The sequence below is a fragment of the Chrysemys picta genome, chromosome 10, assembly GCF_011386835.1.
Source record: "Chrysemys picta bellii isolate R12L10 chromosome 10, ASM1138683v2, whole genome shotgun sequence".
Lineage (NCBI taxonomy): Eukaryota > Metazoa > Chordata > Testudines > Emydidae > Chrysemys > Chrysemys picta.
The window spans coordinates 25,393,310-25,407,329 of NC_088800.1; the positions used below are offsets into that span (position 1 = coordinate 25,393,310).

The window sequence follows — 14,020 nt, forward strand, 5'->3', positions numbered from 1 at the left end:
TGTAGAGCAGTATAAACATGTCATTGTCTGTATGAAATTTTAGTTTGTACTGACTTGGCTAGTGCTTTTTACGTAGCTTGTTGTAAAACTAGGCAAATAGCTAGATGAGTTGATGTATCTCTGGAAGACCTCTACATACCTGCAGGGGTACACGTACCCCTGGTTAAGAACCACTGGCCTAAGTCATATGCAGAAAGTATCTGCTGTGTCTGACACATTGTGTCAACTAATTTCTGGGTAGAAAACACGTTCATAGTAACTTACATAGTGAAAATAGGGCCAATACTTACAAATACAAGATGGAATTGAGGTATTTAATAGTAACTTTTAAAATAAAGGGGGGAAAAAAGGGTACTTGCTTGTAATTGTTATTGTCCAATTTAGCAGCTATAATGTGTGAGCCAAATATTGTAGCTTTTTTTGCTAAACGGATCCAAAAAGAGAGAGACAAGGTATTTTTTTAAAAAAAAGTCGTCATTTTTGAAGTGTCATTCTGTGCATATGCACCCAATCCATACCAAATCAACATGGAAAATTCAAATGCATAAAATATGTTTTAATTTAAGTTTAGTTTATTGCCACTTCTGCATTCTTGATCTGCAGTATCTGCTACAAGTTTAAATCACTGCTCCCATAGTGTGTATTAAAACTTTGTTCAAGCTCAAAACAGATTGTGTTCTTCTATGTGACCAGAAAATGTCAGACCTTTGGTTCATTTAGTCCAATATACTTCTAAGATTAAGGGCTAACTAAATCCTGGTCCCATTGAAGTCGTGGCAATACTTCAGTGGAACCACAGTTTCACCCTAAAATCTTCCTATGCGTAATGCTTCCATACCTACTCATGCGATTAATGGTGAAAATTATCTAGACCTCTTAAAAAAAAAAATCCATCCAAATTATTTGTGTACATCTTGGGGATGGGGGAGGATAGTCTGCTCTGCAGTGCTTCTACAGGTCTTCTCAATACATTAACAATTCTGAACTGACAACTAGGTGCTTCTTTAAGCTTCTTGACTTGAATTTGAATTCAATGAATCACAATTTCTTTATTAGAATAAATTTTTATTTACTGCTTCAGGATCTTTATTTGTGAATATTTTATATTTTAAAGTACGCAACAAATACTGCTACATTCAAATCTATACAGAATTACTGATATATCATTCCAAGTTTTACAAAACTGCATCTAGATTATCAGAATTTTGTATAAGTTACTTTTTATTTACATGTAATACTCAGCATTAAAGACCAATTTAAAGAAGAATAAAACCAAGTGGGATTTTAAATATCCCTTAAGACCTATTACATTTGTTACATAATTTACATGTCTTTATAGAGATGACCTACACTTTTGTTTTTGCATATTTAAAAGACAGTGACTGAATAAAAAATTGCTGGCCAAAGCTATGTACTGTAATTGCCTCGAGATCATATTGGTTAACAAAATGTTCAAATTAAAGCAAGCCAGGCATGTAAACCTATACATTTTTCAGAATTAAGTTTGATAATCATTTTAACCAGCACTTGCCAAAATAACCAGTGCTGACACTCATATCAAAATATCCACATGTACAAAACACATCCAGCTAAGTTTATAAGAAGAGCTGACCTACAATAAATTATACATTATTGGCTATGACTTTGGTTATACCGTATTAACAAATTTGGTTTCTAGACTAACAAACAGAGAAGAAATAAAAAATATAAAAATGCAGCTATAGAAACTAGCATAACCTGTAAACATATTATAGGGCCAAATTCTGCTCCTGGATTCATATGCCCAATTCCCATTGATGTCAGTGAAGTTTGCACATATCAGATGGCTGAATTTGGCCCATAAAACCCTGTAAACATGTCCTTACTGTTTTGTTGTGCAAGACTGCAAGAATGGATAACAAAGGCATTTAACTGTCAGTTTTAGTTAATACTCTGTGGTATTCAGACAAATTCTGCTTTAAGATTAATTTTGTTGCAAAAGGCTGAACTGAAATATTATCCATTGTTAATGTTTATCAAAAATGTGATGAAAACTCAAGAAATCAATGATAGCATATGAATTCAGACAAAAGAATATAATTTCTTATTACAATTCAGAAATATGCTACTCAAGTGTGTCTTACAAAAGTTCCTGGTTTTGTCAAACTGCATTTTAACAAAAGCAAGTCGAAACAGAATTCTTAAAAAAACCTTATATAAGTCAGTCAATATTCTGCAAGCTGACGTGAGTAAGAAATGCAAATGCTTTCCAATGTTTTACCCAATATACTAAACAATAAGGTGCTTTGGGCAGATCTGTCATAAACAGCCTGAAGCAGCACAGAATAGGATATTGCATTATACTGAATTTCCTCAAACTGTTTAATCATTTCAGTTGCTCTTCAAAAGAGCAGCAATGTTTCAAATGGACACTTGCAAACATTGTTTCACAGTTTTAATTTCAGTAGTTTAATGTAGGACCATCTGGCAAATACTGTAAAAGAGGTAATTGTTGAAAGACATTTTACTCTTCGAGGAATTGGTGGGGTTAAGCTACCCACTATACATTTTGTAGCCACTAATAAAATACTTATTACTGAAAATGGCAAAATGTATTTAAGAGAGTTGGTGAATTTTTAACACTTATTTGTTTTACAAAATTACACTATGAAAGTTCAATAGCCAAATAACTGAATGAACATCAGGTTCCCTGGAAATATTTAAATTGTTTGTAAACCCTTAAAAAGAAATTGTAGCACTGGAACAACATAGCATGTTGAATTCTGTGGCCTAATCAACTCCATCAAAACCCTGAGTATTTTCAATTGCTATGAGAAGTTTGTCCCATAAATCTTCAAATGACTCATATGGAGGCAAATCCAAGCGGTTAAAGCTGAAAAAAAGAAAAAAACTCTTAAGTTTTTTTGAACCAAGTTACTTCTCAACCAGGGCCGGCTCCAGGCACCAGCCGAGCAAGCTGGTGCTTGGGGCGGCAGATTGAACGAGGTGGCATCTGCCCAATCCTAGGGCGGCACGGCCGCTTTTTTTTTTTGGTTCCGCTCCAACTGCCCTGTAGGGAGCAGCGGCATGGAGGACGGGAGCGCCCTGCAGCCCGCGTCCTTCCCTCCCAGCCGACCGGAGCGGAGCCCACCCGGCAGGCGGGAGGGGCCACTGTAGCCCTGGCTGCCCCCCTTCTCTCTCCCGCCCGCTCCCTCCCCCCTGCTAGCCGGTCCCCCTGCACTGCACTCTGGCCGCGCCGCAGGTTTTGTTTTGTTTTTTTGCTTTGCCGTTCTGGCCGCCCCGTTTTTTTTTTTTTTGCGCTTGGGGCAGCCAAAAAGCCAGAGCCGGCCCTGTTCTCAACACATGAAAATCTACATAAGTGAAGAGAATATTTACCAGGTATGAGCTCTTGGTAGTTTTTCAGGGGTGCCCCACTGTTCAACTGTAAACAACTGTGGTCCATTTGAACCTACAGGAAGAAGTAATACTTAGAGAATCACAGAATGGAATAAATCTCAATTTCTTTCTCTCGCTACTTTTTTTTTTTTTTAAGATTTAAGTCTATTCAATATATTGCTCTTGTTTTGTGGTAGAACTTATGATATCAGTGGATGTTCTACACAAGACTCAAAGGCAGTGGGTGTATGTTCCAATGATTGCTTTCTAAATATTTCTGGATACATATTTACTGCAAGAATTTTTTTTTTCACACCAATACTGAAGTCTAAGGGTGCATATTTATAGCAGTAGTAGTTGACAGATCAATACTCTACAAGGAAAAAATTTCATACCGATATATATTACTAAATCTAGTCCATGTGTGGTTAAATGATACCTCTAACTAGTTACAAATTGCTACTTAAATGTTTAAAACACAATTTATTTTTTTAAAATGGATATGTAATAGGCATATGGTTCAAGTCATATGGTGAATCATCATGACAGTTTGAAAAGCAGGTTCTTTATGTTGATTAGCCCAGTTAACAAGTTGGGTGAATAGCACTATAAGAACTCACCATACAACTCAGCAAATCCATTCATAGGTACACGGGATGTGCCAGTGACAAACTGAAGTAATCTTATTCGCTTCTCAGAATCCATCATTAACACTGCCTGTACAGGGCAATAATATTTAAAGACTTAGTTGAAAGAGTTCAATTTTTTAATGTTACATTGGTTAGCAATTTTATGTGATACACTATTTACTTGTTTTTCCTACATCTTAAGGGTAGCCTATTCTTGTTATTTTCTATAATAAATACAACTTATTTCTCTGCATGCTTTTAAAAGCCATGAAGTCTACATATTTTGGTTGTATCTTTTTTCACCTTCAATTATTTAAGTAGCACAGTAACAGTACTGACTCAGAAGGCAGTTAAAATACTTCACTCCCAGATTTGGCCCCTACTTTCTTTGAAGTTTGTTGATGTTATAAACAAGCAGCCAGATTCCTGTAACTTAAACACAAGAGTTTAATAACTCTTTAGTGTAATTACGCCAGACTAGCTACAGAGAATGTATTTTACGCCAGCAGCCTATACAGCTTTTTGAATAGGATACATATCAATACTGTATTATATTCTTAAACACGCATTATTTCTAGTTCTTATGTTCCCTGTTTGTAGCTTTAATGTACAAATATTTACTTTTTTCTGTTAAACAAATGATACATCTGTACAGCTGATAAACAGCAGTTTTTAAAATATAGATTTTGCATAAATAGTAAGTTCGAGCTTGTTGTTACCTTCCAAAACCACTGTATAACTTGGTGATTTATGCTGTAGCCATTTTTGTATTTTGTATATAACTTCCAGTCAGCCACATCCACATCTCCCAGTCCACACATTAGTAACTACACAAATGAGAAATACCAAAATGTAAGTCAACAAAATATGGTTCCAACAGAATTTGTTTCCTGTTCTGTGATACACTTACCTCTAGTTCATTTTCATCAAAAATTTTGATTAGATCTTGAGATATTAGTTCAAAAAAACCCTAAAATATAGAAAAAAGATTCTGAAAACCAAGTTATATTTTAAACTGCCTCTACCCCCTCCATTAAGAGTTAGATCTCCACGTTCCAAAAGCTACAGACAAGGCATTACATTAAATACAGCACTGTTTTCAAACACACCTGGGCCACAATTTTGGGTCTTGCTAAGCTGTACTGCATGCAGATCTTGAGACGTCAGGGTGCAAAAGGTGGCTGTATGAAAACTTTCTGTTCCATCATTCCTGGGGAATGCTGGAAACAGATTCGGCTTCCAATGCAAACTGAAACAGTTTCAGTGTTGTTCCAGCTACACTGGGCATGCTCATGCTGACATTCTCACTTCTCTCCATTTTTATCCATGAATACTGGTCAAGGCCTTATATTCCTGGCTTCGGAAGCTGGCAAATAATTTCTCCCATTTCATAGAGAATACAATGAAGGATCTGGCAAGTTGCACATAGTCAATTCTGGCAGAGCCATAAATAGAACCCAAGTGTCTTACATGGGAGACCCAGAACCAGGAATAGAATCAAGGAATCTCAATTCTACTTCTGTTGGGTAAAAAGTTCTGCTCCCTTGTGCATATTCACTATGCTAGTCCAATTACATTAGATTTTTTCCACAGGACTCCTGCTTCATTCAATGAACAGGATAGAATGTGCTCAGTCAATGAGACAGGTGTTGAATAGTTATGCCCATCAATCAGTCAGTTTCATCCTTATTTACTGAAAACCATACAAACTTTGTAATAATGCAGAGCTTTAATTTCCTCACAGGGTACATGGTGTTGTTTTGTTTTAAAGAGAGAAGGCCGAATCTGAGAAGACCAGCTCATTCACCGTCTCCTCTCCCATTTATTACAGAGACTTCTGCTCCTCCTGCCCTGCCTATTCACAATCACAACATCCCTGTGGCAAGTATAGTAATTTCCTACACATGGAAAAGTACATGTATCTGCTTATTAGCCTATAATGCTGTTTAGCAGCTGAAAAGTCAGGAAAGTCAACATCATGTGACCAGCTAGCTCTTCATGGACCACCAATGGTTCACAAACCAGTTTGGGAACCACTGGACTAGTGATTTACAGAGTGTCATTTGTATAAAGAGGAGAAAAATAAGTTAAAGTCACTCAATTCCAATAAACTTAATTTTATTTACACTTTTGTTACTTAAAAAAATAAAGAATGATTTCAGAATTGTTAAAAAAATCATTTGTATTGCAACTAGGATAGTTCAGGATTGGACAAGAAGTTAACTTCTAGGCATGTGGAGGGAGATTTATAATGAAAAAGCTGGTAAGTGTTTTAACAATAGTGCTGCATCATTAAAATAATTCAGAGCTGAAACCATGCACCATTAAATATCTGATCGCTCTAACTCTTACAGTCATAGCAACGTAGCCTATGGATCTTGATGCTGTGTTCCAAAAGATTTTTCTTAATATTGGATATGAAAGATTTTAAAAGGATACAATGTATTAAGAAATTAATACCTCTTTAAAGGCAGCCATCTGCTTCTGGACTCTGCTCACAAATCTCCATTGAATTACAAGACTGTAAAATAAAATTGAATATTTGAAGTACAAACAATGCACATACCACGTCAAGGCTACAGCTTGCTTCAAGACAATCGGAAGCTCCATGAAACACAATACAAAGACCTCCCTTTATTTAGAGAAACTGGAATGAGGTGAGGTATATTCCACAGACTGTCCAACTACTTACTGAATGTAGTCTCGCTTGTTCTTGTTTGTGACAACTATTTCTGATCCACCGCTTTTCAGCTCATGTTGATGGGTCTAAACAAGAAACTCTTTTACACAAAGTATGTGCTCAACAGAATGCAAGTTTAAATATTGAAAGTATTTTTTTAGTTCAGTTTAATTCTTCAAGAATCTGAAAACTATGATAGATAGCACCACTCTCTCATGCCACCTGAATAAATACCATTTTTATATTACGCATACATTCACAATTCAGTGGTGCCAGATTGCAATGTAGCAGCTCAGTTATCTGACTCAAGTACAGTAAATCACTAAGTTTGCACCCAAGTTTTCAGTAATACTGTATATTTTTACTAACTTCACAATCTGCACTTGCAGTGAGCCAAACTTTTTCCTGAAGATTTCTTAGAAAAACATCTACAAAACAGTTACAGCATTTTTGGTGAGCAGTGCACTGATGCACACATCTGCTACGTAGTGGTTTAATATTACCAGAATCTCAGTATACAGCCTGAGTCTTCATTCAGCCTGTTTCACATCTAGATTTTTATTTTCTTGTCTTGCAATCTTAATTACTTTAAGGCTCCCACAGAACCATAAAACCTACTAGTGTGCTTATATCTGGTTAACAATTGTAAACTGGGATTTCTGTGAAAGACCAGTGGTAGATCCACACTACTTAAATCTTGCACAGATTCCCTCCACTGACAAAGTTTGTTCCACAGTTTTGCCAGGGTAACTCAAAAAAGTATGTTCACACTTGCCAAGGGAACCTACTTCTAACAGTATTTTTAAAAAATATCTCTGCTCATTTCCAGCACTTCTAGAACCATCACAAGGATGCAGCTTTCATTAAGACTTAAGTGACAGGACATTTTAGAATGTTTATTTTAATCTGGAGAAGCATTCACCACAAAAGCTGTATTTTAAAATTGTAGCTGCTGTTCAGTCAAAAGCACAATTTATTGTGTCAAAAGCTTTGCTGAAACAGCCATTTCCCAGGCATGTCTCAAATTACAACTACTTTAGCAAAACAGTAAGTGAACATGTACCGGCCACAGCAAGAAGCCCGAGTGAACAGCCCAACACAATTCTGAAGTGCACATGTATTTATCGCAGTATCCTATTTTTAAGTATTGTACAGAGAAACCCACTCAGTTCCACTGTACAAATGTTTTACTTTATATAAAGTAGAATAGACAAAACATCAATATACAAACCTGTCCAAAGAGTTCTTCATCAACAATAAACCTGAGATCCAATTCTGTTGGATCATTTTCAAGAATCCATCTCAGAGAATTGTAATATTCACTATCCTAAAAATAAAAGTTGTATGCTTAATAAATAAGCATAAAAGACTTACTTAAAACAAACAGAGCATGTTCCATATTTATACCCAACCCAACTGAATAAAGACTGAGGTCTTCATTAAACTCACTGTAAACAGAGTAACTACTTATATTTGTCTGATTAAGCCCACAGAGACAAATAACTTCCTTCAACATTGAAGACAGAAGGAATTACATTTGAGTACTTCAAAAGTGAGGCACAACTCATTGTTTTTTGGAAGGTACACCTATGATGAAGTGATCCAAGCAGAAGAGTGAAATTTCAAAACAAACGAGAAAATTTTGGTCAAAGAATAAAGTATTTTTTATTCTGTTTTATGGGATACTCCCATCTTCCACATCTTTGCTGGACCTGAGGAATCCCCCATTTTCTTTCATTCATTTTAACCAGTATCCTCATATGCCAAGAACAATGGATAGTACCTACTCCCTCCCTTGCCAATTTCAGTACCATTCCTTTTCCATCAGCAGGATGGGGTATTGCCCACCACAAGTTACTCCCTCCCAATAAAGGCGGGTACTCTTGTTTAAAGTACTATTCATGATGGGCATGGGGTAAAGGATTAGATAAACTCTAGTACTTCATCAAGGCACTAGATCAATTAATGTATAATTGTATTCTCTAAAATATGAGTATGTTTGGGCTACTGCTTTGATTCTCCAGTCTTCATACAGGTGCTCCTGCTGCAGCAGAACTTTTCAAACCTCTTGCAAAATAATATGAATCTTCAAGTTTGCTATGTGAGCTAAAAAGTCTGGAAACAGCAGATCGAGCCTGAGAATGTTAGATGCTGCGGTCAGTATTTGGTCACTAGTCTTTCATTTTCAAAATGATCAAACTCTGGAAGTTAGGCAGAACACACTTTATTAGATATTATGATATAGAATGGTTACTTACCTTACAGTGACTGTGGTTCAAGATTTGTCGGCGCCACAGATTCCACTCTTGGTAAGCACATATCCCATGAGAGTGAGAACAGATTCTTTTGAACAGAAGAGTCCGGGGGGGTTGCCCGGGCCTTAAGTACCTTCTCACTCACCGTAGGTGAGGGCATAAAGGGTGTGGCAGCTGCAACCCTCACTCATTTACGTCACCGATAAGAATCCAATAGGAGCAAGACTCCAATCAGCGGGGAAGGAGGACAAGTCATGGAATCTGGGTGAACACCGCATCTCAAAGAGCCATAGTTATTGTAAGGTAAATAACAGTTCTCTCATTCTCTGAAAGACTGTCTACGGATTCCACTGTTGGCAAGTAACAAGCAATTGCCACAGCACTACATGGGGAAGTGGAGGTCTACTTATACACTGTAGAACAGCCTTACCAAAACCAGCATCCGATCTGGAAGCTTGGGTGGGTGGTTTGGTAATGACTTCCCGTAGCCTCTCAATGAAAGGAGAATCTGGTCCCAGTCCCACAGAAAGGTCTTGGTACCACATATGGTAGTGGTGCTGACCTAGACAATAGTCAGTCTATGCTTAGGAAATGGGTCTTAATATGGGATTGCTCAATGCCATGACTCCCAGTGCCTATGTGGATGGTGTTGGCAACCTCGGTACCACTATATTTGGCACCAAGACTGTCTTCCTAGAGATTTCGGCGGCAACAAAGTTCTTGGAATAGGAAAGGACAGTTGATGTCAACTTGGATTTGCATGCCAAGGGATTGGTATGGGACTCCACCTTAAAACTTCTGGAGGACGGAGCCTTAGGAGAGGCTCTCTGTCACCAGCTCAGGAGGAGGTGGTGGGAATCAGAGCCTGCCACGATCCTGGCAGTGGGCATAGGTACAGACCCGAGAGATACTACTACTCAAAAGAATCCAATTTCACATGCATGAGGTGCATGCACACCAAGAATGGAATCTGTGTAGCCAAACACTCAGAGAAGAAACAGATGTTAAAGTTTAAAATAGAAGTCCTGAAATACCTTCAGTGTTGACATAACATGAGATTGTGATAAGATATTTTGTACACAATGTTGTGACCTTATATTTTAGGCTTCTCTGGAGTATTCTTCTCTCCTATATTGCTGGGCATAACTATAAAGAGTCTGAGAACATAAAGCATTCAGAGCATGCAATAGTGCAAAAAAGACGGAATCCCATAAAGGGTGAAATTTTAAGGCAAAACCTTTGATACTGTTGGAACAAAAAGATTCCAGATACACGGTATTGCCAATGGTCTATTTATATTACTATGGGTATTAACTATATATATTACAGAAAAGAACAGTGACACTGAATAGCTTATTCTAAACAGAATACTCCAAAACAACTGTTCTAGATGGGGCCCATGAACAATTCAGATGCTGTTACTGGAAAAATATTTTCCATAATGTGGCATCTGGTTCCCAAAGATGGAACCCAAAGGGGTGAAAATTTAATGCAAGACCTTTATTACTATGGGAACAAAAACTGTAATAAAAGCAACACTTTGCATTTATGACATTTATTCTAAGGATCTCAGAATACTTTGTATTAATTAAGCTACCCAATATCCTGATGTGGAAGGTATATCCTCTTTTGATAATCATACAGCAGAAAATTAGTAGTGAACTAGGAATAAGACAGGAAAGCCAACTCTTAGTCCTCTGTGATGAGGCATTAAACCACTTTGCTGTCCTAGAAATAATTTAAGTGAACATCACAGATGGTTTAGAGTAGAGTAAAGTTTTCAAGAGAGCTTAAATGACTTAGTAGCCTAGGTCCCAGTGACTTTTTGTGGACCTCAGGCTTCTAAATCACTTCAACATCTATGAAAATTATACCCGTAGTATTTTGTTTTAAAAAGCAAGGAGCTAAGGATTCAAAGTGTACATTCATGTTAAATATTTAATATTCAAAAACTTTTACTGTAAATATTAAAACTTAACATGAATGATGGCAGCAGAATTTACATACCACAGATTCCATATCATGAAGTGTGATTGGTTTTTGAAGCATCATCTTGTAAAATGGTCGAATAAAAAAGCCTTGAAAAAGAGTAAAGAGTATTCAAGTTAGATAAATGAAATTCAAAACACAATATTCATCTGCATACTGTATTATACAGAATAAATACTAACCATCCAGCAGCTTGCCATGGTAAACAGCCATTCCAGCTACACGTCCTATAAACTTGAAGTATGAGAGATGATCTTCATTGCACAATCCAGAGTTTGGATTGATCTGCAGAGTGTAGTTATCCCTAAGAGGAGGAAAACACCACTTGCAAAATTTTGCATGAACAATTACCACAGCAAATTATTTGAAAGAAATCTTAGTATCGCTCATAAAAACACGTGGTTTATAGAGTTACTAATTTAATATTAAAGCATGTTAAGTGCAGGCAACTGTAAATTTAGTAGGACTGAAGTTTCGAAACACCGACAGAAACCATCAGTGAAGTCATGGCCCCACTGAAGAAAATGGTAAAACTATTTTAATGGGATCAGTGTTTCACCCTGTGTCTTTTGTTTGTTACCATTAACTCCCTCTTATTTTACAAACTTGTTCAGTCATTTCTGTAAAGTGAGAATGGACACAAGCATTAATTCAAGAAGAAATGCTATTGTGTTTGTTCTAAATATATAGCCAATCATGAATGTTATAAAAAATTATAGGAACAGAGACATTGGCTGCAAACTGACACTCATCTGTACAAAGACTATGAAGGTTCCTTTCAGACTCTCAGCAAAATATAGGACTATGGTTTCTGGGACAGCACAATATTCTCTTGCTGAGCCAACAGTAGTACGTACCAAAACTTCCTTAAAATAATAACATTGGCAGCATTTAAGTTTATGTTAGAGATTAAACTGAAGTGACTTCCCCCAACCAGTATTTTCCTTTTTACTTACGTTGCAGAATATTCAAACAATCCATAATAGGGATTAAACATTTCTTTAGAGAGAAGGAAGAACCATTCTCTGGCCACTCCTCCATAATCTAAGCCTTTTTCACCATCAAACTCAATCCAGAGTCTTGCTTTAAGGAAATCTGCTCTCTTTACAGCTATAATTCTTCTGTAAGAATCTTCAAGGATTGTTGTACGGTGAAGTTTCATTTCAAATCTGTTTGGAATATCACTCTGAAAAGCAATAGGAAAAATAGGAGAACTGAATAATCAACACTGCACTTGACTATGCAAAATTCAATAAGGCAAAGTCAAAAGATGACATGCATGCCACTTTATTTCAATAGTATGTTCTGTGGATTTGCAACATAACACGGTTGAAAAAAATGGCTATTTTCAGAAGATTTGACCAGCATGGAGAGATCAGTACACCAAGTTCTACTCCCCATTAAGGAAGTTGTAGATTAAAATAAATGTTTATTGTGACTGAGCATCTCCTTTGTTGTTGAAAGCATATCAAAGTGTATAATGCTTTAATACTGTACAATAATTACATCATGTGTTTAGACTAACCCCAAGCATTTTAATTTCATCTGCTTTCATAAAGCATTTTGCTCACAGGCTTTTTCTATTAATTATTCCAATTTCTAGTCCACCGTCTGTAAGATCTTCCTCTCCTTTTGCATATGGCATCCAGCCCCATATTATTACATAAATAATCAAGTTTGTCTGTGGTGACTAAGAAGACTACCAGTGAACATTTTATTTCATTCTTAAGGAATATGATTGTCACAAACAGATATGATTCTGTTGCATGGGTGAGCTCACTATCACTTCCCAGATTAGGATCATGCTGTATAAAATGCAGTCTGGGCTTGCTAGACCAGGGGCACATAACAGAATGAAGTGTACCTCATGTAGAATTTCTTCAAGTTGCTTTTCTGTTCAGAAAACAAGCTTGAAAGGTTAGGGAAGTTATTTTGTTTTTACAAGTGAAGTACACGTCTAACCTAAAATTTTCATACTGATAGAAAATAACATGTTCTGGTTGGCCACTCTGCATATGCTTTAATATTATTTGCATGTCAGCTTGTTCTTTCCACTCATTTTTGCTTCATGCTCATAATCCATACAATATTTTTGCTTTGAACATGTGTAACTTTTGTCTTGTGGTAAATATTATGAGATTTTAAGGCTAGAAACGAACATGATCATCATCTAGTTTGACTCCTGAATAACAGTGGTCATAGAGTCACCCCCAATAATTTCTGCAATCAATCCCATAACTACTGTTTGAGCTGCACAATATCTTTTAGACAGACATTCAACTTTGATTTAAAATAATTAAATAGTGGAGAATCCACCATATCCCTAGCTAAGTTGCTCCAATGGTTAGTTACCCTCAGTTAAAAAATAAAATAAAAAAAAGTGCCTTCTCCTAGTCTGAGTTGTTTAGTTGCATCTTCCAACCACTGGATATCATTATGCCTTTTTGTGCTAAACAATTATCTACTATCAGAAATCTCTTCACTGTATACGTACTTGTAGACAGCGATCAAGTAATCTCTTAACTGTCTCTTGGATAAACTAAGTAGTGAGAGATTTAAGAAGCTCAATCTCTCAGGCATGTTTTCCACACTTTGAATCATTCTTGTAGCTCTTTTCTGCACTCCCTCCAATTTTTCAATATTAACTATTTATTGAAACAGTAAGAATTTCAAGTTACACTATATTAATCAGTGATGGACTGAGTATGCTGAGTTTTCATTGCTGAGTCCCTCTAAAATCTTGATCTTAGGTCCCAGGATTAAGTATTCAATATTTTGCTGATGATTAGGCCATACTATCTATGATCTAACCAGCCGTATTCCTAAACTGAATGGTAGCAAGCACAATTAAGTAATGCTGTTCCAAAGTTCTTCTAATATTTCCCCTCTGGTATAGTGCAGCATACAGAGTCAGCAGCATTCAGTATCATAAGGAGTACAGGTAATGATATGCCTAGTATGGCTATCAAACCAAGTGCCCTGATGTCAGATGGCACACTGGCACCAAATGTTCACTTTATGTTTTTCCAGTTTTCAACAGATCACATACAATAAGTTCAGTCATTTTCAATGCAAACCTTAGGGCGTGTCTA

At 36.6% G+C, this 14,020-nt stretch overlaps 1 protein-coding gene across 11 annotated transcripts in view; it reads right to left on the minus strand.

The window, feature by feature from the left end:
• Positions 1–1,044: 1,044 nt before the first annotated feature.
• The window catches only part of NEDD4 (NEDD4 E3 ubiquitin protein ligase), a 109,715-nt gene continuing 96,739 nt past the window's right edge, over positions 1,045–14,020 (minus strand). For 8 of the 11 annotated variants that reach the window (XM_065559461.1, XM_005294234.4, XM_065559465.1 and 5 more), the window contains 11 exons: positions 11,885–12,114; positions 11,111–11,232; positions 10,947–11,017; positions 7,916–8,011; positions 6,697–6,770; positions 6,465–6,525; positions 4,915–4,974; positions 4,724–4,831; positions 3,996–4,092; positions 3,376–3,448; positions 1,045–2,872 (listed from right to left, as the gene is read on the minus strand). In XM_065559461.1, coding sequence (XP_065415533.1) covers positions 2,770–2,872; positions 3,376–3,448; positions 3,996–4,092; positions 4,724–4,831; positions 4,915–4,974; positions 6,465–6,525; positions 6,697–6,770; positions 7,916–8,011; positions 10,947–11,017; positions 11,111–11,232; positions 11,885–12,114 — 1,095 coding nt within the window. In that variant the 3' untranslated portion in view covers positions 1,045–2,769. Of the gene's footprint in view, positions 2,873–3,375; positions 3,449–3,995; positions 4,093–4,723; positions 4,832–4,914; positions 4,975–6,464; positions 6,526–6,696; positions 6,771–7,915; positions 8,012–10,946; positions 11,018–11,110; positions 11,233–11,884; positions 12,115–14,020 lie in introns of those variants that run through there. The other 3 variants (XM_065559463.1, XM_065559459.1, XR_010591019.1) reach the window with 2 other exon arrangements.